Source organism: Leguminivora glycinivorella, chromosome 10, assembly GCF_023078275.1.
Source record: "Leguminivora glycinivorella isolate SPB_JAAS2020 chromosome 10, LegGlyc_1.1, whole genome shotgun sequence".
In the NCBI taxonomy this organism is placed as follows: domain Eukaryota; kingdom Metazoa; phylum Arthropoda; class Insecta; order Lepidoptera; family Tortricidae; genus Leguminivora; species Leguminivora glycinivorella.
The window spans coordinates 3488368-3514304 of NC_062980.1; the positions used below are offsets into that span (position 1 = coordinate 3488368).

At 44.2% G+C, this 25937-nt stretch overlaps 2 protein-coding genes across 6 annotated transcripts in view; one reads left to right on the forward strand and one right to left on the reverse strand.

Annotated features, from left to right (window-relative positions):
* Nucleotides 1-19082, reverse strand: LOC125230049 (cyclin-dependent kinase 12). Of its 4 annotated transcripts, XM_048135034.1 has the most exons (17): nucleotides 18793-19080; nucleotides 17657-18474; nucleotides 16726-16740; nucleotides 15010-15161; nucleotides 14568-14706; nucleotides 13923-14048; nucleotides 13411-13531; nucleotides 12621-12935; nucleotides 11741-11914; nucleotides 7903-8020; nucleotides 7447-7559; nucleotides 7036-7155; nucleotides 6361-6588; nucleotides 5928-6124; nucleotides 4357-4561; nucleotides 2772-3040; nucleotides 1-2152 (listed from the first exon to the last, which is right to left on the reverse strand). In XM_048135034.1, exons 2-17 carry the CDS (start codon nucleotides 18424-18426, stop codon nucleotides 1924-1926), a joined length of 3291 nt encoding a protein of 1096 aa, XP_047990991.1. In that variant the 5' UTR covers nucleotides 18427-18474; nucleotides 18793-19080; the 3' UTR covers nucleotides 1-1923. The 4 variants fall into 4 exon arrangements, 1 of the variants encoding a protein (XP_047990991.1); XR_007177481.1 differs by lacking the exons at nucleotides 1-2152; nucleotides 2772-3040; nucleotides 4357-4561; ... (1 more) ...; nucleotides 6361-6588; nucleotides 7036-7155 and adding an exon at nucleotides 9167-11699 and having other exon boundaries at nucleotides 7536-7559; nucleotides 11843-11914; nucleotides 17657-18071; nucleotides 18342-18474; nucleotides 18793-19082; XR_007177479.1 differs by lacking the exons at nucleotides 1-2152; nucleotides 2772-3040; nucleotides 4357-4561; ... (1 more) ...; nucleotides 6361-6588; nucleotides 7036-7155 and adding an exon at nucleotides 9167-11699 and having other exon boundaries at nucleotides 7536-7559; nucleotides 11843-11914; nucleotides 18793-19082.
* The window catches only part of LOC125230050 (titin-like), a 23523-nt gene continuing 16080 nt past the window's right edge, over nucleotides 18495-25937 (forward strand). The window contains exons 1-4 of one of the 2 annotated variants that reach the window (XM_048135036.1): nucleotides 18495-18716; nucleotides 20150-20505; nucleotides 22547-23463; nucleotides 23831-24694. In XM_048135036.1, coding sequence (XP_047990993.1) covers nucleotides 20211-20505; nucleotides 22547-23463; nucleotides 23831-24694 — 2076 coding nt within the window. In that variant the 5' untranslated portion in view covers nucleotides 18495-18716; nucleotides 20150-20210. Of the gene's footprint in view, nucleotides 18717-19813; nucleotides 20506-22546; nucleotides 23464-23830; nucleotides 24695-25937 lie in introns of those variants that run through there. The other variant, XM_048135035.1, reaches the window with a different exon arrangement.

Here is a 25937-nt window from a genome sequence, read left to right on the forward strand (position 1 = left end):
TTAATCTTTCTTGTGGATTTTAGTTAAATAAAAGTACTATGAAATAAAAACGTAACTCTAGAATCAGCCTACTACATGTGAAATAATAACGCGTCCTACAATATTGACTTCATACAAAAATATACAACACAGTCAAAGTCAAGCACACAATGAAAGTGTCAGGTTGCCAAATGCAAGCACAATTTGTATCAAAACAATAACAAACTACTTCGACAAAATTGTCATAGACGCGATATTCCATGGGATATAGGCCAATTCACAAGAGTTTGCAAGAACGGAATGAACGAAACTTTTTCATTCACTCATTTTTTCCATTCGTGCCAACTCTTGAGAATTGACCTATCCTTATAAACTTTTATCTTAGTCACCCAACAATAATTCATTCAAATCGCGCAATTCATGGAAGATCCTTATACAAATGGAACAGAAACATCGTAATAGCAACTAAATACGATATTTTGACTACTCAAGCACAACTATTTACAAGTTCTTATAAAAAAAATACAGACTGACTCGCCGTAGATAAATGTACAGTAATCTGAGAAGGCGATTCCAACAGTAACATTGTTTTACATAATCTGTATACCTATAAATTCGCGTAATGACGCCGTAATATACATATTACTTACATACTTATATATATTATAAATGCGTACTACATTTGGGTCCAGGGTCCTTTGTAACAAAAATAAAACTAATTTATTATATAAGGACCTTTATTAATATTCTAAATTAAATCTAACGAAGGATTACACGATACCCAGACTCGTGGCGCAGGTCAATTCCGATACCGGTCAAAACAATCACAGAATTATATTAATACGTCTTTTAACTGATATATTCATCGATTTATACATTTAAATTTCGCGTGTTATATTTAAACGGCAAATACTTTGTTTCATACTACTTGTTTGAAACAAATTCGCAACCGCATTAGATGAACGACGCAGTGTAATTGCTGCTTAAAGGTAAAAGAACAAAAATGTCCTTACTTTGAATCTCCGAGACAGTATGTACATATTTATGCAAAATTTGCGACTTTTATACACAGCTCTGTTTTCCAGAACTAATACTTTGGTTAATTTTATTACTGAATTTTGGTTCTCGGTTATAATTTTGAATATACATCGGGACCGATTAAACTAGTCCTGTAGATGCCGACAGGCACAAACGGTTCTACCGTATGAACACAAGCGTCAACCACTACAGACGGAACCTTCAGATTCCACAATTCAGAACCACTAGACACCATCACAATAAATTAAATCCTCGACCGGCCATCACGCAACATCCATACGTATTGAGCTTGTAAGAAATCCCAGCTTGTTCGCGAATACAGTTCATATTGACAGAACATTTCATATTATAATTTTCACGAAAGAGTATCAATAACTAAGTTTCTGTACTTTTCTTTCTAGCAACGAAAACGAATAAGTATAATAGATAATTTTAATGTTCTTATAAGGTAATTTTAACATGTAATAAAACGAGAGCGATTACGATTAAAAAATTCGTTTCACGCATTCGGTCTTGATCGAGGCACGTCCCAAGGAAGCGTACTCATGCGGTAAACGTCCAATGTAGACGTGATACGCTTTTCGCGCGAGGAAATCGCCTCGCGACTCGTTTTGTGGAGACCCGGCTAATCATAACCGTATATGGGTCTTAAAAGCTCAAAATAAACGTGAATAGCCAGGTCCACACAGAGCGAGGCACGTCGCGATTCAATGTGCTCGCGCGGCAAACATCTGGACGTGGCTCGGTCAGACAGGTCGCTCGGCCGAGACACGTCCATATAGCACGTTTGATTGGAAATTGGGTCGCGACACGCTTCGCTCCGTGTGGTGGGTAATGACGGCCGATCCCCTAGACGTAGGCAGCACCATAGTCCTATCCGTAATGTCCGTAGTAGTACTCCGTATACTATTTGACAGGCGGAGCCTGGTCCGGCGGCGGCTGTGCGGGCGGCACGTCCTTGTAGTCGGCCTTGAAGGAGGCGTCGGAGTGGTTGGAGGAGTCCTGCTTGAAGGCCTCCTTGGCCTCCTCGCCGTAGGGCTTGGGCTTCTGCTCGTGCTCGCGCTGCTGGCGCCGCCGCTGCTTCGACCACAGCTCGTGGCAGTCCTGCCACGTGGGCAGCGAGGGCGCCGGCATCCTGGACACATTACGAGTTTCAAGTTTTGCTATCGATATGATTGGATGCCTGTTTGTGAATCTTATTACGATGATATAAGGCTAACGAATGGTCAGGTTAAATGACAATGATAATGAAGGTTAAGGAACCTACCGTACTATGCGAGTCCGAAAACGAACCGGTCGTGGATAATTCGCTAAAGCTCGTGCTCCCTACATCAATAAAGATGATACGTGTGCATGGGAACGAACTCGCACATCGCTTGTGGAATCGCTTGCGGCAAATAGTAATTATATAAAAGAAGAATACTGTCGACAATAAACTACGGTAAAGGCTAATATTGATAATAGACTGCTTGCTATACTCACTAGTCTAAAGTTGCTAAAGGCTCTTCATCCTCCGCCGTAACTCTCATATCCGGATCTACTTTCGACATCTTATCCAGTAAACACAATGCGTGTTGGTGAACTGGGGGCCGATTTTTGAGTCTCACTGTCACTAAAATACCGGTTGAAAACGGTGAATTGCCTATTATTTTCAGTGACAATTTTCTGAATTCGAACGCCGTGAGACTCAAAAATCAGCCCCTTGGTCCCTTATAGGACACATCCCTTATAGAATGTAATAAAAGTATACTCACTGGTCTGGAACTACATTCTTCAGCCACGGACTCTTGAGCGCATCCTCCGCCGTCACTCTCTTGTCGGGATCAAGTTCCAGCATCCTGTCGAGTAGACTGAGTGCATGCGCGGGCATGAAGGCGAAGTGGTCGCGCACGCAGCGCTTGTGGAAGCGCTTGGGGCGCAGCGTGTGCCACAGCGGCAGGTTGACGACGTTGGGCCACACGCCGGGCACGGGCGTGCCGCACACGCGGGAGATCATCTCGAGCTGCATCATTTCTACGTTCGCCTAAAATAAAAAAATGTAAATTATTACCCCCTGATTCATAAACGTTCATTACAGTTATCGAGCCGATAATAGTTATTCGTTATACAAGGGGGCAAAGTTGTATTTTAACGCCGAGTGTGGAATTGAAAAACGAGCATGTGAAAGGATTCTATAGTTGAACCACGAGCGAAGCGCGTGGTTCGAGAATAGAATCCTGAACGTGCGAATTTTTTAACACACGAGAAGTAAAATACATTTGCACCCGAGTGTAACACAACTTTTCCCCTCACTATAGCGAGGAAACTACAACGCAAAAAATGCGTTTATCCCTGCTTTCAGTAGTTCCACAGGTGGTAAATCATCTTTATTACTAGATTCACCTACTTTTATCAATTTTAAAGCAGTTAATTTGACTTTATTCAAGGTCAAATTACTTTACCCACTAGTGGATAAAATACGTTTTTACCCGCTGGTATTAAAGGACAAAACACGTGTTTCCGAGCTAGTGAGGGGAAAAGTTCGTTTGTCCCTTTCTATCACACCGATCCGACGTATTGGTATCACATCAAAGGGACAGACGAACTTTATCGGCTTGATAACTTTAGTGAACGTTTATGAATAAGGGGATTTAGTATATACGACAAAATAATACTCGGTACCGTCGCCACTTGATCGATCATAGTATATTCGACCAGCGTGGGATTAAGGGATAGGTGATTCAGTAAATTTCTTAAGCCTCGTTGTCTCCTCACTTTATTTAGTGCCTTAGCTCATTGTAGCAAAATGAAGTTCAAATTAAAAGTTTGAGAACTTTATTATTCAAATGTAATAAATCAAAAACACATCTCCAACTTATCCAATGCTTGCAATTAACATCTTCGCAACCTAGAACCCACCCCCTAGGCTCTCGTGAACTTTGGGAGGGTTGTCGCCATACAAGCGGGCAGCGTTAGATAACAACCGGTTTCTAACGTAGTACAACATTTTTTAACGTGTTAAATATTTGTAGTCGAAAACTGGTACCTTACTAAAATTGCCCCAATAGCCCAATGGGTATATCAAAGCGAGGTTTTTAAATTATCTGTACCAAAAAATGGATTGAAGGAATTGTCATACCCTCTTGCCGCCCAATGTACAATCAGATGTACATTTGGTTGCAATGGAATTTCTACTTTCATGTAAACAAATAAAGTAGAATTTCTTTTGTTTCTACAATTTTTCGAACAAATGACACCTAGAATCAAAATCTCTTAGCAAATATTTTGTATGGTGGGCATTACGAGGATACGGAACATCACTCCCCGCGTTACGTAATAATTAGTGTAGGGCATCCTCACCTGGAACACGGGGTGTTTGAGGAACAGCTCTCCCAGTATACAGCCCATGGACCACACATCGACAGCGGGCCCGTATCTCTCTTCGCCCAGCAGCAGCTCCGGCGGGCGGTACCACAGCGTGATGACCTTGTTGGTGTAGGGTCGCGCGCGGTCCTCGGCCGACCACAGCCGCGCTAGACCGAAGTCGCCGAGCTTCACTTCGCCCCTGGAAAGTAAACAATCGAAATTATAAACCAGACTTCACAAATCTTGGTAACACAGAACTAAATCAAGATAGAAGGAAAATGCTCGGCGATTAACAGCGAAACCGAGCGTGTAACGTTTTATGTCGAGTCTATGACGTCACGAATGTACTTTAATGATGGGAACGTTGTCGCCGCGTAACCCATTCGATCGATTGTGGAGGTTGCGTGCGGGATGCTCGCCGAAAAATATCGGATGTTCATCTTCGTTGTGAAATGATGTAAGTATATACCTGTATTCGTGTGATGACAAACAATTCACTAGTAGGTATATAATTTACCTAAGGCCAGGAACAAAGATTTTAGTAGGTAGGTATATTTCGTAATATTTTTAATAAAATCGACCATGTACTCACAGCATTATTCTCATGTTATTTGTTACAACTTTTAGTAATATAATATTGTCTTCGGTTACCGCGATAGTTACTCATGAAATAAAACTATGGAAACGGATTAAATCGCGTATAATGAATTTAAAATACATCCCGACGCTTCGAACTCTTTACAGCGTTCGTGGTCAACGGGTGACGGGGGTCTTTTTTTATTTTAGTAATATATAAATATAATTAACCATTAACACATTTTTAGCGTATAATGAATATATTTTAGGACAAATGGTACTTACCGATGATAGGAAACACTTTGCTTAACACCCTTGCTTTTAATATTGTCTTCGGTTACCGCGATAGTTACTCATGAAATACCCTTACTTTTATTGGTGGTGTTTGAACAGTTAAATTATCGAACACCGACCCATTTTGTATTTTTCACTGTATGTCACTCGCGGGCAGCGGTCGGGAGCAGACTGTCGTGCGCGGCGAACAATGTTGCTCGCTATTTAACTTTTCCGCACGCTATTACACCTTTTCCTTCTATCTTGATTTAGTTCTGTGCTTGGTAATGTCGATTCAGGATTTATCTACTCAGAAGTAGAGACAACGGCACGTTAACCTAAATTTCAATATATCGGTAACAATTTCTTACTAACAAATCTAAAAACAGAGTACAGTGCCATCTAGTATCTGATTCAGTTTGTATGAATCTGCGCGTCCTAATGTCAAGAAAAATGCAAATAGCGCGTTTCAGAAATTTAACAAAAGAGAACAGCGCCATCTAGTATGAATTTCATAAACTGCAAGAATCTGGTATGTCTGAGGGTTCCAATCTCCTGAAAAAATTTAATAGCGCGTTTCAGCATTTTCACCACCCCGAACAGCGCCGCCTAACGACAGATTCGTAAACTAAATGCGATCCAGTAAATTTGTTACACGGGACAACGTCATAAAATTCTGAAAAGTTGATTATAATATTGTAAAGATTTGTACTAACTTGTTATTCATAAGTATATTGCTGCACTTGATATCTCTGTGCAGGAAGTTCTTCCTGTGACAATACGCAAGCCCGTCAAGCAGCTGTCGCATAATACTAGCGTTGTGAGACTCTGTGAAGTCCACCATCTTCGACTCTAGTAGACCCATTAAATCGTGGTCCATGTATTCAAATACTAGGTAGAAAGAGCCTTTGTCCTGAAAAAAAAAATAAACTTTTGTTATGAAGGTTCGGAACCGACTGGTAGTGAACGAAGTCGTTCTCTACAATATTTAGGCACGCCACGAGGCAATGTGCTCACGCGGCAAGCTATGTAGACGTGCCTTGGCCGAGGCATGCGCGCGTTTTCCGAGGCACATCTACATTGGACGTTTGCCTCGTTCTGTGTGGACCCGACTATTGACGTGGCATTAAAACTTCAAGAAGAGCTTACCTTTCTAAAGTCCAAGGCGTCCTGTTTATCAGTAACAATCTCCCTCAGATTGACAATATTCTTATGATTGAGCTGTCTGAGGATCTTAATCTCCCGAACAGCCGTGATAGGGAAGCCCTCTTTCTCATTCTCGAGGCGAACTTTCTTAAGCGCGACTAGCTGGTTCGTGTTTTTGTCGCGCGCTTTGTACACTTGCCCGTACGTGCCTTCGCCGATTTGGGTTATCACCTGAAATTTGATAGAATATTGTTGTATTACTTCGCTAAGTTGCCATCAGACATCGGATTTGACAGGCTTGTAAATGGGACACTGCTTTGTGTATAATAACTCAGGTTTGAGCATTTAAAAACCTGAGTTATTATACATTTAATCAGACTGCATTTCTCGCCAAATCCCAACCTTATTTTGAGAATTAATTCAAAACCTTAAAATCGAAATTTTATTGACACTTATTTGATCCTTAAATCGAGCTACTAATACTTTGAAGAGGTGGCAACACTGCTACTTTACCCAAGGGAATAGTGGTCTAAATCTTAAGCGACAGGGACCGATAGCGCCAACGATTGGGTAGTTCTCATCTACCAGATTTTCTAGTGACAGTAGTGACTAACTTACATTTAACATGCTCATTTCAGTAATATTAGACTTGTATTAGACAACGAAGATTGTACAGACCTGGAAGCCATCGACACACTTTTCGCCCCAGTCTTTGGCATGGTGCGTGGGCGTGGCGACGGGAACCACTTTGGACCCGCGCCGTTTCAGAATCCGCGGCCTTTTTAGTTTCGACAACGACTGAAATATTACAAAAAATAATTAATTCTTTCATTTTCTAGCTGCCTTAGGCAACATATACACTACGAGTCACATCATCTGGCGGTCTAGCACACCTTGCATTCTCGCCCGCGAGTTCATACTTGAAATCGCGTTTGATGTATCGACTCGTGCGCGAGCGCAAGTTGTGACAAGCAAAACTGACTAATTATCAGAACAGTTTTCAAAACCCTACATACTATGGCCACCTTGAGATGGTATTGAATGAGTTGTTTGTTAGTTAACGATATCACAAAGTGTACGTATACGTACATTCTCCTTGCCCTTCCTGGAGTTGAAGACGTGCGAGTACTGGTCGCTGGCGGCGGGCGGAGGCGTGCTGCCGTCCAGCTCGTCGCCGCTCAGCTCCTCGGAGCCGGGGATCACTGGACAAACAACGTAATCATATTATTATAAGGTTTCGTTTACCATGTACAGATGCAGCGAATAATGTGTCCCGGAAAAGTACAAACGTGTCATGCTATTTCAGTCGGATTCAGTACAAGCAAACCTGACGTTGACATTTGTTTGTTAACGTTTTTGATCTCGATTTCAATTACCAACATTAGGTGGTTTAATGTACGATCAAGTAGTACTCATTCTTGTAAAAACAAGTATCTTCAAAAACTCTTGTACAACCTTATGGTTGATCTATAACACCATGGGGTGTTTTCGAGTCGGGGGTTAAAAAGGAGAGATGATAAAATCAAATACAGAATTATTTCTTACCAGGTGGCATTGGCAAGTTCATGATTCCAGTCTTCTTAGGCTTTTCAGGCTTCTTGACCGGGCTGGGCGATGGCGTGCTGAGCGGACTCTCGTTCGCCAGCGTCTTTAGGTCATCAACCTGAAAAATATTAAAATTAGGTAAAATTAAGAAACGTTAGAAGAGAAAGTCTGTAAACCGGTAGAATTATCCTAGCCTTAAACTTAATTTGGATTACATTATATCATATTAAGCTCTATATAACGAGAATCATTTTGAACGGAAATATTTAACCAATTCAACATAAGGACCGAGGATAGACTATACAAAGAAAACTAGATATGTGTAGTCAATTTCAAAACATTTCAGTTCGTTCTTTCGTTTAACTCTGCATCGATTTTGCAGGCAATCTAGTGTGCGAGCGTAGCGTCACTACAGTGAAATTTAAAAAAAATTGTGACTTTCAGGGGCGTTCTAATTTTTGTTGGATACCGCAGGGGCTGCTACCAGGGTAGGTGGCGTGGGTACTGGGTAGGGCAGTGTCGGTGGAGTGAGTGAGGCGGTGGCGGTACCTGCGTGTTGGGCGGCATGGGCAGCTTGACGAGGGACTTGGGCTTGGGCGGCGGCGGCTGCTGGCTGCTCGCGTACACGCCCTCCACCACGCTGCCGCCCACCTTGGGCAGTGTCGGTGGAGTGAGTGAGGCGGTGGCGGTACCTGCGTGTTGGGCGGCATGGGCAGCTTGACGAGGGACTTGGGCTTGGGCGGCGGCGGCTGCTGGCTGCTCGCGTACACGCCCTCCACCACGCTGCCGCCCACCTTGGGCAGTGTCGGTGGAGTGAGTGAGGCGGTGGCGGTACCTGCGTGTTGGGCGGCATGGGCAGCTTGACGAGGGACTTGGGCTTGGGCGGCGGCGGCTGCTGGCTGCTCGCGTACACGCCCTCCACCACGCTGCCGCCCACCTTGGGCAGTGTCGGTGGAGTGAGTGAGGCGGTGGCGGTACCTGCGTGTTGGGCGGCATGGGCAGCTTGACGAGGGACTTGGGCTTGGGCGGCGGCGGCTGCTGGCTGCTCGCGTACACGCCCTCCACCACGCTGCCGCCCACCTTGGGCAGTGTCGGTGGAGTGAGTGAGGCGGTGGCGGTACCTGCGTGTTGGGCGGCATGGGCAGCTTGACGAGGGACTTGGGCTTGGGCGGCGGCGGCTGCTGGCTGCTCGCGTACACGCCCTCCACCACGCTGCCGCCCACCTTGGGCAGTGTCGGTGGAGTGAGTGAGGCGGTGGCGGTACCTGCGTGTTGGGCGGCATGGGCAGCTTGACGAGGGACTTGGGCTTGGGCGGCGGCGGCTGCTGGCTGCTCGCGTACACGCCCTCCACCACGCTGCCGCCCACCTTGGGCAGTGTCGGTGGAGTGAGTGAGGCGGTGGCGGTACCTGCGTGTTGGGCGGCATGGGCAGCTTGACGAGGGACTTGGGCTTGGGCGGCGGCGGCTGCTGGCTGCTCGCGTACACGCCCTCCACCACGCTGCCGCCCACCTTGGGCAGTGTCGGTGGAGTGAGTGAGGCGGTGGCGGTACCTGCGTGTTGGGCGGCATGGGCAGCTTGACGAGGGACTTGGGCTTGGGCGGCGGCGGCTGCTGGCTGCTCGCGTACACGCCCTCCACCACGCTGCCGCCCACCTTGGGCAGTGTCGGTGGAGTGAGTGAGGCGGTGGCGGTACCTGCGTGTTGGGCGGCATGGGCAGCTTGACGAGGGACTTGGGCTTGGGCGGCGGCGGCTGCTGGCTGCTCGCGTACACGCCCTCCACCACGCTGCCGCCCACCTTGGGCAGTGTCGGTGGAGTGAGTGAGGCGGTGGCGGTACCTGCGTGTTGGGCGGCATGGGCAGCTTGACGAGGGACTTGGGCTTGGGCGGCGGCGGCTGCTGGCTGCTCGCGTACACGCCCTCCACCACGCTGCCGCCCACCTTGGGCAGTGTCGGTGGAGTGAGTGAGGCGGTGGCGGTACCTGCGTGTTGGGCGGCATGGGCAGCTTGACGAGGGACTTGGGCTTGGGCGGCGGCGGCTGCTGGCTGCTCGCGTACACGCCCTCCACCACGCTGCCGCCCACCTTGGGCAGTGTCGGTGGAGTGAGTGAGGCGGTGGCGGTACCTGCGTGTTGGGCGGCATGGGCAGCTTGACGAGGGACTTGGGCTTGGGCGGCGGCGGCTGCTGGCTGCTCGCGTACACGCCCTCCACCACGCTGCCGCCCACCTTGGGCAGTGTCGGTGGAGTGAGTGAGGCGGTGGCGGTACCTGCGTGTTGGGCGGCATGGGCAGCTTGACGAGGGACTTGGGCTTGGGCGGCGGCGGCTGCTGGCTGCTCGCGTACACGCCCTCCACCACGCTGCCGCCCACCTTGGGCAGTGTCGGTGGAGTGAGTGAGGCGGTGGCGGTACCTGCGTGTTGGGCGGCATGGGCAGCTTGACGAGGGACTTGGGCTTGGGCGGCGGCGGCTGCTGGCTGCTCGCGTACACGCCCTCCACCACGCTGCCGCCCACCTTGGGCAGTGTCGGTGGAGTGAGTGAGGCGGTGGCGGTACCTGCGTGTTGGGCGGCATGGGCAGCTTGACGAGGGACTTGGGCTTGGGCGGCGGCGGCTGCTGGCTGCTCGCGTACACGCCCTCCACCACGCTGCCGCCCACCTTGGGCAGTGTCGGTGGAGTGAGTGAGGCGGTGGCGGTACCTGCGTGTTGGGCGGCATGGGCAGCTTGACGAGGGACTTGGGCTTGGGCGGCGGCGGCTGCTGGCTGCTCGCGTACACGCCCTCCACCACGCTGCCGCCCACCTTGGGCAGTGTCGGTGGAGTGAGTGAGGCGGTGGCGGTACCTGCGTGTTGGGCGGCATGGGCAGCTTGACGAGGGACTTGGGCTTGGGCGGCGGCGGCTGCTGGCTGCTCGCGTACACGCCCTCCACCACGCTGCCGCCCACCTTGGGCAGTGTCGGTGGAGTGAGTGAGGCGGTGGCGGTACCTGCGTGTTGGGCGGCATGGGCAGCTTGACGAGGGACTTGGGCTTGGGCGGCGGCGGCTGCTGGCTGCTCGCGTACACGCCCTCCACCACGCTGCCGCCCACCTTGGGCAGTGTCGGTGGAGTGAGTGAGGCGGTGGCGGTACCTGCGTGTTGGGCGGCATGGGCAGCTTGACGAGGGACTTGGGCTTGGGCGGCGGCGGCTGCTGGCTGCTCGCGTACACGCCCTCCACCACGCTGCCGCCCACCTTGGGCAGTGTCGGTGGAGTGAGTGAGGCGGTGGCGGTACCTGCGTGTTGGGCGGCATGGGCAGCTTGACGAGGGACTTGGGCTTGGGCGGCGGCGGCTGCTGGCTGCTCGCGTACACGCCCTCCACCACGCTGCCGCCCACCTTGGGCAGTGTCGGTGGAGTGAGTGAGGCGGTGGCGGTACCTGCGTGTTGGGCGGCATGGGCAGCTTGACGAGGGACTTGGGCTTGGGCGGCGGCGGCTGCTGGCTGCTCGCGTACACGCCCTCCACCACGCTGCCGCCCACCTTGGGCAGTGTCGGTGGAGTGAGTGAGGCGGTGGCGGTACCTGCGTGTTGGGCGGCATGGGCAGCTTGACGAGGGACTTGGGCTTGGGCGGCGGCGGCTGCTGGCTGCTCGCGTACACGCCCTCCACCACGCTGCCGCCCACCTTGGGCAGTGTCGGTGGAGTGAGTGAGGCGGTGGCGGTACCTGCGTGTTGGGCGGCATGGGCAGCTTGACGAGGGACTTGGGCTTGGGCGGCGGCGGCTGCTGGCTGCTCGCGTACACGCCCTCCACCACGCTGCCGCCCACCTTGGGCAGTGTCGGTGGAGTGAGTGAGGCGGTGGCGGTACCTGCGTGTTGGGCGGCATGGGCAGCTTGACGAGGGACTTGGGCTTGGGCGGCGGCGGCTGCTGGCTGCTCGCGTACACGCCCTCCACCACGCTGCCGCCCACCTTCGGCAGCGGCGGCAGCGCTGGAGCGGCCGGCGCCACCGGGGGCGCGGCGGGGGGCGTTGGCTGCCTCACCTGCGAGGACAATAATTACTCTGTTCAAACTAAACATGGGCCGAATATTCGGCATATTCGGCAAGTTTTTCAATGTTCGTATTCGGCAGAATAATTCGGTTGCATTGCCGAATATTTACCAAATAAACAAAGAAAACAACTAATGAAGATCTTACGTATTCCATTAGACAATAAGCTCCTACTTTAGTAGATAGCTTTCTAAGGAACTATTAAAAAGAGATACTTACCTAATTACCTATGCGTCAAAATATAAATACAATAATTTTGTAAAAAAGTTAAACAACCGTAGCGAGTTGAGAAGAGTTCAGAGTTGTTTTAACAAGTTTTAGTTATACTAAATCATAAAAACATAAGTGTAGTAACATACGTAACCATTATCAGTCATTTAATAGTTTTAATGACCGTCCCTTTAAAAATATGACATAACCGAATACTCGGCCGAATGTTCGGTTCGGTAAGAGCTGAAACGAATGTTCGGCCGAATATTCGTATTCGGCAAAGTCCATATTTAGCGCATCTCTAGTTTAAATATTTTGGCTTTAAAGATTCCTCATAGATCGAGAGAGCAAAAAACATGTCACCTTCGAACTTAGCGAGACGTCAACGACGTCAGTACGGACAGAATTGGAGCTTCCCGATTCTCCCTGTCTTGTATCTAGGCTTGACTTGTAGCCTATACTTACTTAAAACTGTGACTATAACGTACCTCTTCTCCATTGCTCTTGGTTTCCTCAGGCTTCTCAACAGTAAGTGCACCAAACACCGGTGGAGGCTGCATTGGCGGTGGCACCGGTAATGGTGGAACAGCTCCCGGCAGCGGTATATCTCCAACTTCTTTATCATTAGCCGGTGGTGGAACTGGGGTCGGTGCTTCTCCGTTTTCCTTGAGCTGCGAGGCGCTGTCGTATGTGGCGTTGGAGAGCTCGTCGATGGTGAGGATCTCGGGGTTGTTGATGGAGGTTGTGGTGGAGATCGCGCCTTGGGACTCCTCCTCCTTTTGGTCTAGGATCTCTTGTAGTTTCTGTACAAAAAATGTGTTTTAATTACCTGTGACCTTAATGGATCTATTTTTTTACTAACCCAACAAAGGTAACAGAAAAGTGTTTTGAATGTGATTTTGATTATGATATAGAAAGCCAATGACCATATAAAATCTAATCATGGCAAGCGTTACCGTTAAACAACTATAATATGAAATAGTACATTACGATACAAGTGCGTAAAAAAGGAAGGTCGTAACTCGTGTCGATTTAAAACACTCCCTTCGGTCGCATTTTAATTTATCGCCACTCGTTTCGAACATCCTTATAATTTTTCGCACTTGTATCGTAATTTACAGTAAACTGCAGAGAAAAGTAGACCCCCTGCATACAAATTTGTATGCAAGGGTACTTTTCTCTGCAGCTGACTGTACTATTATACTACTAAAATTTTTCAAATATTGTTTCCTACAGGAAAGAAGTACATAACAACCCGAGAACCGATAAAATACTTACCTTAGCCCTCTTATGCTTGTCCTTAACAAGTTCAGCGAACAAGCTTGTATCGCTGATCTTCTCTTTGAAGTCTATCCTGCGCTGCAGGACCGACGGCGGACTTGGCGAGTCATGCTTAGGCCTGTAACAGATTAATCACATGAGTTTCTAGAATAATCAAACCACCTTGACGATTTATTGGCAGAAATTAGGTTGACTAAGGCACTGGTCCCACCGCGAGCTAGTAAGCTATGAGCTATCGGCTATAAAAACCAACAAAAGATAAGCACCCCCGTGCGAATAAGAGACACGGCGATATTGATAGCTCACCGCTGGGCGAGTAACTATAAACATCGCCGTGTCTCTTTTATTTACGCGGGAGTGATTATATTTTATTCGTTTTTATAGCCGATAGCTCATAGTTTACTAGCTCGCGGTGGGACCAGTGCCTAATGAGGAAAATTGCCATGGTGTCCTCTATATTTCTCAGGCAAGGCAAGAGTGACTTTATGACCATTAAGAAGTAAAAGTACCTGTGTCGATCTCGCGAAGGTTCTCGATGCCGGACGCGATGTCTTGGTGGAGAAGGCGACGATCCGCGCCGACGGCCCCGCGATAACGAACGTCGTCGTTTTAATGATGTGCGGGATGGAGATCGTCTAAAACATAAATACGATCATGATATTCATGATTGTTATTAATAAGTCTAGTGATGATTATGTTATTATAGTTTAAAAAAGAGTAGGATGTAGAACTAAGGCTGCAGCGGACTGTTACTAGCGGCTGGCGGCGAGATTGGTTCGCGCTCGCGCAGCGGCAACTGTACAGTCAACCAATTGGAACCCTAGGCCACCCTACAACCATGTCAAAATGACAAGCGCTAAGAGATTTCTTACAATCTGATTTATAACGTCACTGACATAGTTCTACAGTGGCCTAGGGTTCCAATTAGTTGACTGTACGTGGTGAATTCGCGATAAGCTTGCTCTCAAATGTATCAATTAGAAATGTAAGAGGTCACTGACCTTCCGGAGCCTGTGATGTCGCGGTGCCAGTCTATATTACTTCTTCGGTGCCGGCCGGTCTCTGGCACGACTGCGTCTGCGAGGGCTGTGGTCGCGGCCTCGCGATATACCCTCGAGTATCATATATCAAACAACAGGTGTCAGGTCACTGACCTGCCAGAGCCTCTGATGTCCCGGTGTCTGTCCCGGTCGCGACTGCGGTGCCGACGTCGCGGCGAGCCGCGTGAACGGCGTCGGTGCCTCCGCGGGCTGTAGTCGCCTCGACTACGCGATATCCCCCGTTCAGGGGAATCTGAAAAAATATACACTTAAGTGCCGAAATGTCAAGTGGTCGTCGGCGTCGTAGAGTTGGTCAATCTCAGGTCTACGAGTTAGGTAAAAAATTGCTTTATGAAACTTGTTGTCACATGAACATTCAAAGAAATAATACTGGTAGGAGGTATTTGGGTTTTTGTTTTTACTTTTACTCAATTAAAATTATGAGAAATCATTATTAAGCTGGGATCAACTGTCACAATCTCAGAGTAAATGGTACTTTCTAGAGTATATTATCATAGCTGACTTATTTAGCAACAAAGTTTGTATAGGATATTACCAGAAATAATCATGATGGGTGACTGCGGCCTGTGTTCAGGCCAGTAGTCCCGCCTGTGCTCAAACTCCTGCTCATCGCCGGAATCTATCGTGACGGTCTCATGGTACGGGGGCGCAACTGGTGTGTGTGGTGTGGTAGATTTCTGTCTTCTCCTGTGAAAGTAAGTTAGAAGCTTTAGTTTTTGGCAAGTATGGTATTTTTTTAGAAGAAAAAGATATAGCTTTCTTGGAATGTTGATAAAGAAACCAATATTAACCTTTTTATACGATAAATATTCTTAAAGGCATCTTGGGTACCGTAATAAATATACACGACCTTAATGCACAGGCAATAAAATCATGTAAACATATTTTTGGCAGTTTAAATATATGTATATTTTTATTGCAGACTGTAGGTAATTATGACGAGTACTGATGTCATTTTCACTTCACAAAAGTACAATTTACATTTGCTAGCTTATACCAAATGTCCTACACGTTTTGGACATGAGAAATTGTGATATTTGTGATGAAAAGGTTAATAAGATAAACTTAATACAAAGAAAATATCTAAAACAAAATTACCATTTTTCACATGCGACTTTCGTCATTGAAAACTTCAAAATAACAAATTGCCTCAAGATGTGAATAAACAACCAAGTTTACATAGCAAGTTTCATGTGGAAACTGCATAATGTCGCACTACGCGGTAACTAAGGACAACAAACTTAAAAATAAACATCATGAATCAGTGTTGCCATGTCAACCCACACGCACTCTAGGTTGTGAATAACGTAGATTTTAATTTTGAAATTATACTTTATCCTGGTAATTTTAAGGCGATATTACAAGTACCATGTGTTTAACAAGTTTGTTATTTTTGTGAGGTAAGGCTAATGGATTAAAAGGTAAAATAATCAGTGAACCACAACATTCACAACTAGAAGTGATAAGACAGGCCCCCAAAGAACAAGTCACGCGATTAAATAGCCTTTCATACAATAGTGCCTCGCGCGGCAATAGGCTAGTTTCCTATACTTGAAATAAAATATTGTATGTAGTGCACGAAATAAAGCACCACAGCATTAGAAGAAAAATATAGACAGTAGTTATGTTTAAACATAATTTCTATTTAATAAGTCAAAGAGAAAGATATAAAGTATTGAATTGACCGTGACGTCACTCCTCAGTATCTCATAGTAATTCCATATTAGCAAATCGTTTTGACAGTTCTTAAAAAGAAGCTGATTTGACTAGTAGGAAACTAGCCTATTTCCTCACTGAGAAAATTCGTCGTTCGATGTGGGCCTTACCGGCAGGTTTAGCATAGACATCGCATAATAAATAAAAATAATTATGCTATAGGTAACAAGAGTTGTGTGAATAGATTAGACACAAGGTAAAGTAAGTAGTAATTAATGAATAATCAATTAATGTATTAATTATAACCTGAACTGAAGCACGCGGCTACAGCCCAATATCAACCTTTGTTCCATCTGTTAAGGTTTACTTCACCATGAATGTCGCAATCATGTTTCATGTGTGAATTTAAAGAAGAATAATGGTTTGAAACAACTTATAAGATCATTTTTGCAATAGAAATAACTCTCCATTCATAAAATATAAGTAGGTACATTGTGTATGCAACCACAACTGTTCTTACCTATAGAATTATCAATAAATAACAGTTGTGAATAAATAAAACGTTAAAACCTAAATTATGAGCATGATAATTTACCTTGTATCAATATGGCTGCATGAAAGAGAAAACACATTATAAAAAAAGGTTACATTATTCAAAAATAACAATTGAAATGTAAATGTTTTATGACAATCAAGTAGACTTTTGAGATTGGTGAGAATCATAATTTTCCACCTAGGAAGTTCTTATAAGTACACTTGAAACTACGTGTGTTTTTTAAATAAAGGATGTCAAGCAAAGCAGGATTTAGACTTATTTCAAGGGGGGGGGGCTAAAAATAATAAATGTGACGATGAATTTGTCGCCCCTCTTGGACTTGGCGCCTGGGGCATAGGCCCCGGCTCGCTTCCCCCTACATCCCTCCCAGCCTGACGCCAAGCACCAAGAATTTCATTGCCTTAGTGGTTGCATTTATAAAAACTGCCATAAAATATAATTACTTTTGCATGACAGGCAAGAAAGGGAATTCTGGGTCAACTTTTAACCTTTTCTGATTAGATAAACAATTGAGATCAAGTTTGATTTAGGCTGTACTACAAAAAACTTTGTAGTAAAGATATTACAAACTAGTAAATTAATTTACAACCAACTGGTCTGGAGTAATAGAGCATCTGGGTAGGTAGTGAGTTAGTGACCCTGCTTGAAAAGTCGGCAAAAAAGCTTGATGTGTAATCGTTTAGATGAAATAAAATTAAAGGAATGATGAAGTAAATTTGTAGGTTAGTTTCATTTCTAAACTACCTATCAATTTTTATACGCCCAAATAAATATTAATTGCTGGCATTTGTGACTTGTTATTGAATAAAAAAACAACAAAACTTGACAACCAACATCTCATGAAATAATTTAGTGAACATGAATTTCAATTTCATTCATAGGCTTTGAGACTTGTGTCCTACTATTGGAAATAAAATCATGCAAACAGAATATCAATAGGTATTATGCATTATTAAAAACTGTTACTCACCTCATTAGCGGGGATCTCTCTCTGGGAGAATAAGGCAATGGATGTAAGGGTTCTGCTATGATTGGAGGGCGTAGCCTTGGTGACGGATCTCGACGGACCTCCCTGACCAGTGGTGGTGGAGTTGATGGAGATACTGGTGAGCAGGACCCATTTTGTAACGGAGATGAGGCCTTTTCCCATTCGCTCACAGGCACTTGAGCGTATCTCGGAGGACTTGGTGGTCTCCCAGGGGTAGCCGTAGGCAAGTTATCATCCGGGGACACACTTTCTAAGCTAGCAGATCTCGAGCGGTGCTTGTCCTTCTTCTTTTTCTTTCTTTTTTCCTTCTTCCGCTTATCTTTCTTCTTCTTAAACCGGTGATCTTCAATCTCCAACTCCGTTTCCACAAAGTCTAAGCCGCGCCTCTTCTTAGATGCTGCCGAAGAAGAATCACGGGTAAGAGCGTACTCGTCTACAATGCGTCGGCTCGTCGTCGTGACCGAGATCGTCTTGTCGTCGACGAATGTGCGGATCGAGTGAGACTTCCTCGTCCGGTCGAGGTCGTCGGCGATGTGCCGGCTGATGGAGCTCGCCTCGCTCTCGATCTCGCCGGCCTCCGGGGCCGACAGAGCCTCCGAGCTGACGTCCGAGTACTCCACCAGCGGCTTGTGAGAGTTACTTGTTGCATAAGATTGGTCATGGGTACCGCTAGAGCTCCTGTGCTTTTTGTGCAATCGCTTTTTGTGCTTCTCCTTGTGGTGCTTGCTGTGCCTCTTCTCGTACCGCTCCATGGCCGTGGGGCGGCGCTCCGCCCGGGCAATAACTTCACATTACATCAACTGAAACAACCAGCGCACTCAGTTCAACTGTTGTCAACATCACACTGATAAGAGATAACCAATTTTGATCACTAACAAACTACGATAGAAACTTCAGTCATTAATAATTTATAATGTACACATCTCAGTTATGCGAGCACGAAAGAAGTTCTGTTGTTTTTGTGTGGTAAACTAGGTAATACTAGTTAACATGTATTTAGCTAAAAAATATATGACTGGAGATAGGACCACTTGCAATTTCCGTAAGTGGACACCAATAAAATTAAAAACACCATAACACACATGCAAAAATATAAACATAATAACACAAAGACTTACCTAAACATAAACGGACGTGAATCAGCATCACACACAAAACAATATATTAGCGAAATTTCTAAATAGTACTTGATAGGATTTAATATCTTTGTATTTTTCCTAGTTTTGGCAAGTTTTTAGCTTGGAATATTATTGTATCTTAGTTCTTTAGTTGCTTTAGAGCCTTATTTTGCTAATCATGATCATAAAGAGCGCATTTATCATCGAATTACATCGGATTCTTTTTATTAGGAATTTTAGTACGTCGGAATGCAGTAGCCATTTGCTTTTTCATTTCATCATCTATCGCGAACGTGAGCCGTGAACGTGAATTGAATCAAGTAGTTTCTTCTCTATGGTTTGTATATAGCGCCAATTTTGAACATAAAATAGTTTTTGGCACGTATGAGAATTACACCAATAATTCATTAATTATATATTATTTTAAGAAGCATAATACTAAATAAATAAGAGTTTAATATTGTTGTATTTCGTGTAGAACCTTAATAAAATAAATAGTTGTATAAAATAAGTGCTACATCTGTTTCCTCCGGAAATCTTTTCTGAAAAGCGTATGAATACGTTACACGTACGTGCTTGAAAGTTTATACTACGATTGTTATCGTAATTTAACTTTATTTTACAGATATGTCTTCTGAGTAGTCATGATTTTACGTAAAATGTCGTTTTTAAATATATCTAAATGTAATAAATATGTGTTTCATACGAATTCTTGTGTAAATTGCGTAAAATGAAACGACCGGCTATAATTACTCTGTTATTGCCATTACAAATAAATTCAACATATCTAAGGAAAATATAAATAATAAAGTTTTAAATATCTTGTGCAAAAGGTCATCTTATTAAATTTTAAATGGAATCTATTTGTTTAATGTGTGTAATGGTGTTTTTTTTATTTCAAAGAGATATTTAAAATATTTTTATAATTTAATTGTGCAATAATGATTTATATTTAGGAGTATTTTTTTATGTATATGGCAACAAATGCTAGTTGTGCGGTTGCGATGCGATTTGATTTGCGTCCATAGCACTGTGGCATTTTTCTAAATAAGAATTAATTAGTTAATGCACTGGAGATATAAAACAATATAGTGCAATTCAATATTAGAAACGTGTAGTTTTATAAAGCGTGAACAAAGTGTTCGTATGATTATTGAATTCGATACAATGACCCGTGAGTTCACGGCTACACTTGCTAGCGTATCGTGATATTTAACCAACCATTATAATAAAAATATTAGTAACATTTTTGATGTTACGTTACTAGTAATTGAACGGTATTAACTGTCGTAAAGAGTGTAATCTCTCGGAACTATGTGTTTTCGATGTTATGATCAATAAATGGTTAACTCCGTAGTTGAACGTCCAGGCGGCATGGTGTTACTGTGACATTACGATTTGGAAATATGTAAATAAACATGAACGATATAAGCGTGAAAATAGTGGATTTTGGTAAGGAACAGACGGGAGTCGATATTGTGGCTCCAGTGGATACAGTGCCTGAAAATGAAGTGGATCCTTTAGCGATAGACGACTCAAAGGTCAAGGAAGAAGCGGAAGCGATCGAGACGGCGGAGGCGCTGCTAGTGCCGGAGAAGCCGGAAGTTGAGAAAACGGTGGAAAGCTGTGATCAGAATGCCAAAGATGAGAATTTAAGTGTGAAACAGAATTTGGGAAGTGAGGAACTGAAGCTGCAGACACAACAGATTAAAGGTACTCAATTGGAGTTCATGTAATGTTATTTTAGATTTGCTCTATATTTCTCCCCAATGCTTATTTTGCTTATCCTATACCATAAACGGTTTTTAACCCCCGACGCAAAAAAGACGGGGTGTTATAAGTTTGACGTGTCTGTCAGTCTGTCTGTCTGTCTGTGGCATCGTAGCTCCTGAACGGATGACCCGATTTAGATTTAGTTTTTTTTTTGTCTGAAAGCTGAGTCGGGAGTGTTCTTAGCCATGTTTCATGAAAATCGGTCCACTATGTTGGGGTCGGGGGTTTTTTCAAAATTTTAATTTTTCTATTGAACCATGTGCTCTAATGTTCATGTACAAGGTACATATGAACAGAAAAATTTGCACTGTAGCTGGCACATTCTGACACCATCACAAACAGTGTTGAACAAAAGTCGTTGTAGACTCTTCACAACCTGTAGTCATTGAAGACTTTTCTAGGCGTGTTTTAAATGTAAACAACAAAACTATATAACATACATATAGGGTGTAATTAGTTTTTTTCTAATTTGATAATCTAGCCAGGCAAATATTCTGTAAATATGTATATTGTAAAACATATTTCACAATCTGTTCAGCAAATTACAAACTAAATATATTGGTAGCAGGAAAGTTCCGAAACACCTAAGAAAGTGAGTTAAACACTTTTACAATAATATCTATGTCACAATTATTGTTTCTTTCAACCCCTTTTTTTTGCCAAGAGTGGCACTGAAACTTGAGTAGTTTCATGTGCTCTGCCTACCCCTTTATGGGATACAGGCGTGATTGTATGTATGTATGTATGTACAATAATACAATAATATCATACTGTGCACAGAGTGTAACCAGAGCTCTCATGTCATGGCTTGACAATTAGGGCGGGTTGCATCAAACCATCTGTCACCGTTAAAACGTTCGTAAAATTTTATAGTATGGGAAGTTCCATAGACGTCTGCTGCTTGACAATGTGCCTGTCAAACGTAGTTGATGCCACTGGCCCTTAGTCTACTAATTTGAATCAAAACATATTGGCAAATGTTATATGTAATACCTTAATTAACCCTAACAACCATTTTTTATATTTTTTTACATGGGTACAGTTACAATTGTATGTGTGTGCTAGAGATGGGCTGAATATTCGGTAAATATTCGGTATTCGGCAAGTTTTTCAATGTTCGTATTCGGCCGAATAGTTCGGTTACATTGCCGAATGTATATAGTTGTTTCGTTTTTCATTGGATAATGACATCCTATGTCAGCATTCTAAGGAACCACCAAAGGAAGATAAAATGCGTTAAGATATAAGTACCTACAATAATTATGTAAAAAAAGTGAAAATAACGTAGTTTAAGAAACAAAAACCAAAATTTTCTTCAGCAGTAAATTATAGAAACAATAAGAGCCTTAGTACCCATTACCAATCATTGAAAGTTTTTAACTCCAAGCCAGGATTTAAAATATGGCGGAACCGAATATTCGGCCGAATGTTCGGTTCGGTAGCAGCTGAACCGAATGTTCGGCCGAATATTCGTATTCGGCAAAGTCCGTATTCGGCCCATCTCTAGACTGTGTGCAAATAAAATTAGTAGTCATACTTCCATACTAAATTTGTATTAGAGTACGTAAGGATGATAACTTGTTATTACATACTCTATCTAGTAGTAACATGTTCTGTGACATTTGAAGGCATCAGAAAGATCCTAATGCTTTATTTATGTGAAATAGGGGTCTTTTTTATCAGAATTTTATCTGTCTATCTATTAAGCCCCTTATTTAGTTAGAGTATAGTAGGCCGCATGGCAAAAGCCACTTGGCATTTTCCATTTTCCGTTGAGGTCAGTTCGGGCCCGCTGTGAGTTTGAGTTCATCCTCTCATCTGGTTTTGTAACAATCTGTTAAAATTCTGCTCACTATCGGAATTACTCTAAGAGATCTTATTGTACTTGAAGCATAAGCTACATGGACCCTTCTCTTTGGAAAGCTCCATTTTGCCAGGGCAGGACTGATAGGGAAATATTAAATTTTCTGTTTAATTACAGAAGATCTACTGAAAGAAGACACTATATCATTAGCAAGTACCACAGAGGATCCCACAGAAGAACCTGAAACTCTACAAAATGGTGCTGAGCTTGAGGCCATGCAGTCAGACCCCGAGCCAATAGCAGCACTTGGCGAAAATGTAGAACCCACCCCTGAAGAGGCAATAGAGGTCCCAGAAATCACTGAGACTTCAGTCCAAATACCTGAAACCCCTGTATCAGAGCCAGTTGTATCAGAAGCACCAGCCCCAGTTCTACCAACTGTGGTGGCTCCTGTCGTTCCAACAGCCCCTGTTGCTCCGTCTGTATTGTTACAACCAACTGTATCTACAATCCCACCAACTCCTGTTGTCTTACCACCATCAGTGAGCATAGTTCCTTCATTCCCAACACAGGCTGTGCCTGTGGTGCCATCAGTCTCTTTAACTCCAACTTACCCATCGCAGTCTGTGCCAGTGGTGCCATCAGCCTCTGTAGCTCCAACGCCTCAAAATTACCCAACACCGGCTGTGCCAGTGACGATCATCCCAGCTATACCAATTGTACCAGCCGTGCCAACTATCCCTGTACCACCATCACTTCCAGCAATCCTTACTGTTCCTTTAACCTCAGCCATTTCAATAACGCCAGTGGCTGCGCTCACACCGTCCACACCAAAACCTTTTCCAGTATCTACCAACCTTCCCGTAACACCCACTCCGTCACCAGTCCCGGTTATCCTTAGCATCCCAGAGCCACAAAAAGAGCCAAGTCCGCCTAAAGAAGTGCCTGTTACGGTGAAAGAAGAAGAGGTAAAGTTGCTGGAGAGAATAGTTGAAAAGGTTGTGGAAGCTGATGTGGAAATGATCGAGGCTCCGATCAAAGTGAAGACTGAGGAGAAGGCCGCCAAACAGGCTGTTAATGGGGATGTGGCTAAGGTAGGTTGACAGTGTTACATGGATATTATTCTAGGAATTCTGTCGAAGATAGTACGATGTTCTATACCAGACATTTCTGATGTCCATTGCTTGCTATTATTTAATAAGTCTGCAAGTAGAAGTCTGCAACTGCAGAAATAACTGGGTATACGTAGCCGAATGGCACAAACGCTCACGAAACGAAACGCTCGTAGATATCTATCTCTATCGCTCGTGCGTATTGGCGCGACAGAGCCAGACTACCTTTTGCGGCGTTTCGTTTTCGTTTCGCGTCGCAGAAATGCCATTCGGCTACGGCACCTGACCTCCTAGATAGAATCTTGTTTAATGTTTGTACTAGATTATTACAAAAGTAATATTGTTTTAGGAGGAGCAAGCAACAAAACGACGATCAAGTGAAGAGACTGAAACCGAATCTCCACTAAAAAAACTCTGCCAGGAAGTAGAGAAGACATTCCCGCAGCACGATACTATGATCAACGACTACATACAGACAGCCACCAAAAACAACATCGATGAAATACAGAGGCACACTGAGCAGTTGCTATCAGAGATACAAACGCTAAGAGAACTAGCGCAGAAAAAAGAACATGAATGGAACAACATCCTACATTTAAAGAAAGTCAAAGAAGAGATCTTGCTAAGGTTACTACGTAGGAAACAAGTGCTATCATTCGAAAAGGCAGCTGATGTCAACGGTTCAGATCGCACTGATCCTTTTGACTACCTAAACCAGGCTAAGAACTTAGCTATAGATAAAAGTGATGAGATTTCAGGACTGTCGCTCAAACCGCCTTGTTCTACTATGAACCCTATGATACAACCGCCTGTTATGCCGGTGACGACGCATTTTAACCCTATGGTAGGTTTGCCTCCGCCTTATGATAAAGCTGCTCACATGCAGAATATGCCTAAGCCAGTATTCCCTCAACCACTCATGCTACCTGGTCCGACGATGCCCGGTTTCCCTAGAGACATGAACGGGCAGCTACCCACAGGTTTTGGCATGCCGATGGGCCGCCAAGGTCCTACTAAGGATGTCAAGTCTATCATAGCGGATTATAGACAGAGGAACCCAGATATAACGCCTAGAAGAGGAAGGAGAATGAAGTCCATTCTCAATCCTAATATGATGAACAACCCTAGGGCTATTGCTCCGAAGATTATGGAGAACATGAATAACTACAATAATCTCAACAATTTGAACATGCTTTTCAACAATTTGGATATGGTAAGTCACAGTTTTTTCTAATATTCTCAAAATAAACAGGGTTCAGTACTTAAAAACTAACTTTGCGGACTAGAGTTAAACCAAGTCTAAGATGGCAGCGACTTTGATAGCACAGACTGAAAATGTTTGGTAAATGTTTTAATTTCATAGAATGATGCTTTTTACTAGTAGTTTATGTCCGATAACTCCTAATTTCCTTGCCGCCTCTAAATTAGAAACTCAATTGACTGTTGCTTTCATAAACGCCTACCCAAAAAGCCCAAAATACGCGATGAATTGATGATACTGACTAATAATGAAAAGAGGTCAATTAATAATTGTTTACATTCGGCTTAGGCACCTAGCAACTGATGCGTTTAAACTCAAGGTCAGAAGTCAGCACCAACATTTACCCAAGTATAAAAAATATCGAATATGGAGGCAAATAAGGCAGTAAGGTCGATTTCTAATGTATTTATGTCTAATATTGTCTTCGGTTAGCGCGATAGTTACTCGTGTAATAAAACATTGGAAACGGATGTCATCGTATTTAATGAATTTACAATACATTCCGACGTATAAGGCCTAGTTACCCTTCGGGTTGGAAGGTCAGATGGCAGTCGCTATCGTAAAACTCGTGCCTACGCCAAATCTTGGGATTAGTAGTCAAAGCGGACCCCAGGCTTCCATGAGCCGTGGCAAATGCCGGGATAACGCAAGGAGGATGATGACAATACATTCCCGAACGCCCTTTACCCAATACATTTCGAACCCTTTACAGCGTTAGCGTTGCCCTTTACAGCCTTTACCCGTTGACCACGAACTTAAAAGAGTTGGAAAACTTTGAAATGTCTAGATGTATTGTAAATTCATTATACGCGATATAATCCGATTCCATAGTTTTATTTCACGTATTTTAGTATGCTGCGCCTTACCAACTATATTAGGTCGCCATTTTAAATTGTAGTTAAATTAAAACACATGTTTGAAGGACGAACAAAACGCCTCCATGTTGAGGTCAATGCCCTTTGCGACCTTAGTGCGCGCTTCGACTCGGGCGCTTTGGCGTAGAAGTAGACGCGTGCGACTTTTCAATTGAAAGTTGCGGGTTCAACTCCGAGCCAAGTTATGTATGAGTTTCATGGAAGTTTCATAATTTTCGTATAAAAAATTTATTGAATTTACCAAGCATCTTTAACATCTTTTGGTGTAAGGAATCTCTATAAAGAAAGCCAACTTATAAAGACTACCTATAGCACCTAGA

Coding starts and splice junctions, on each gene's coding strand:
- LOC125230049 (XM_048135034.1), bottom strand. CDS start 18,426: ATGGAGCGGTACGAGAAGAGGCACAGCAAGCACCACAAGGAGAAGCAC. Junction 4,562..5,927: donor AATATACTTATGAATAACAA/GTTAGTACAAAT, acceptor TTTACTTTCCAG/GGGCGAAGTGAAGCTCGGCG. Junction 2,153..2,771: donor AAGAATGTAGTTCCAGACCA/GTGAGTATACTT, acceptor TAATGTGTCCAG/GATGCCGGCGCCCTCGCTGC.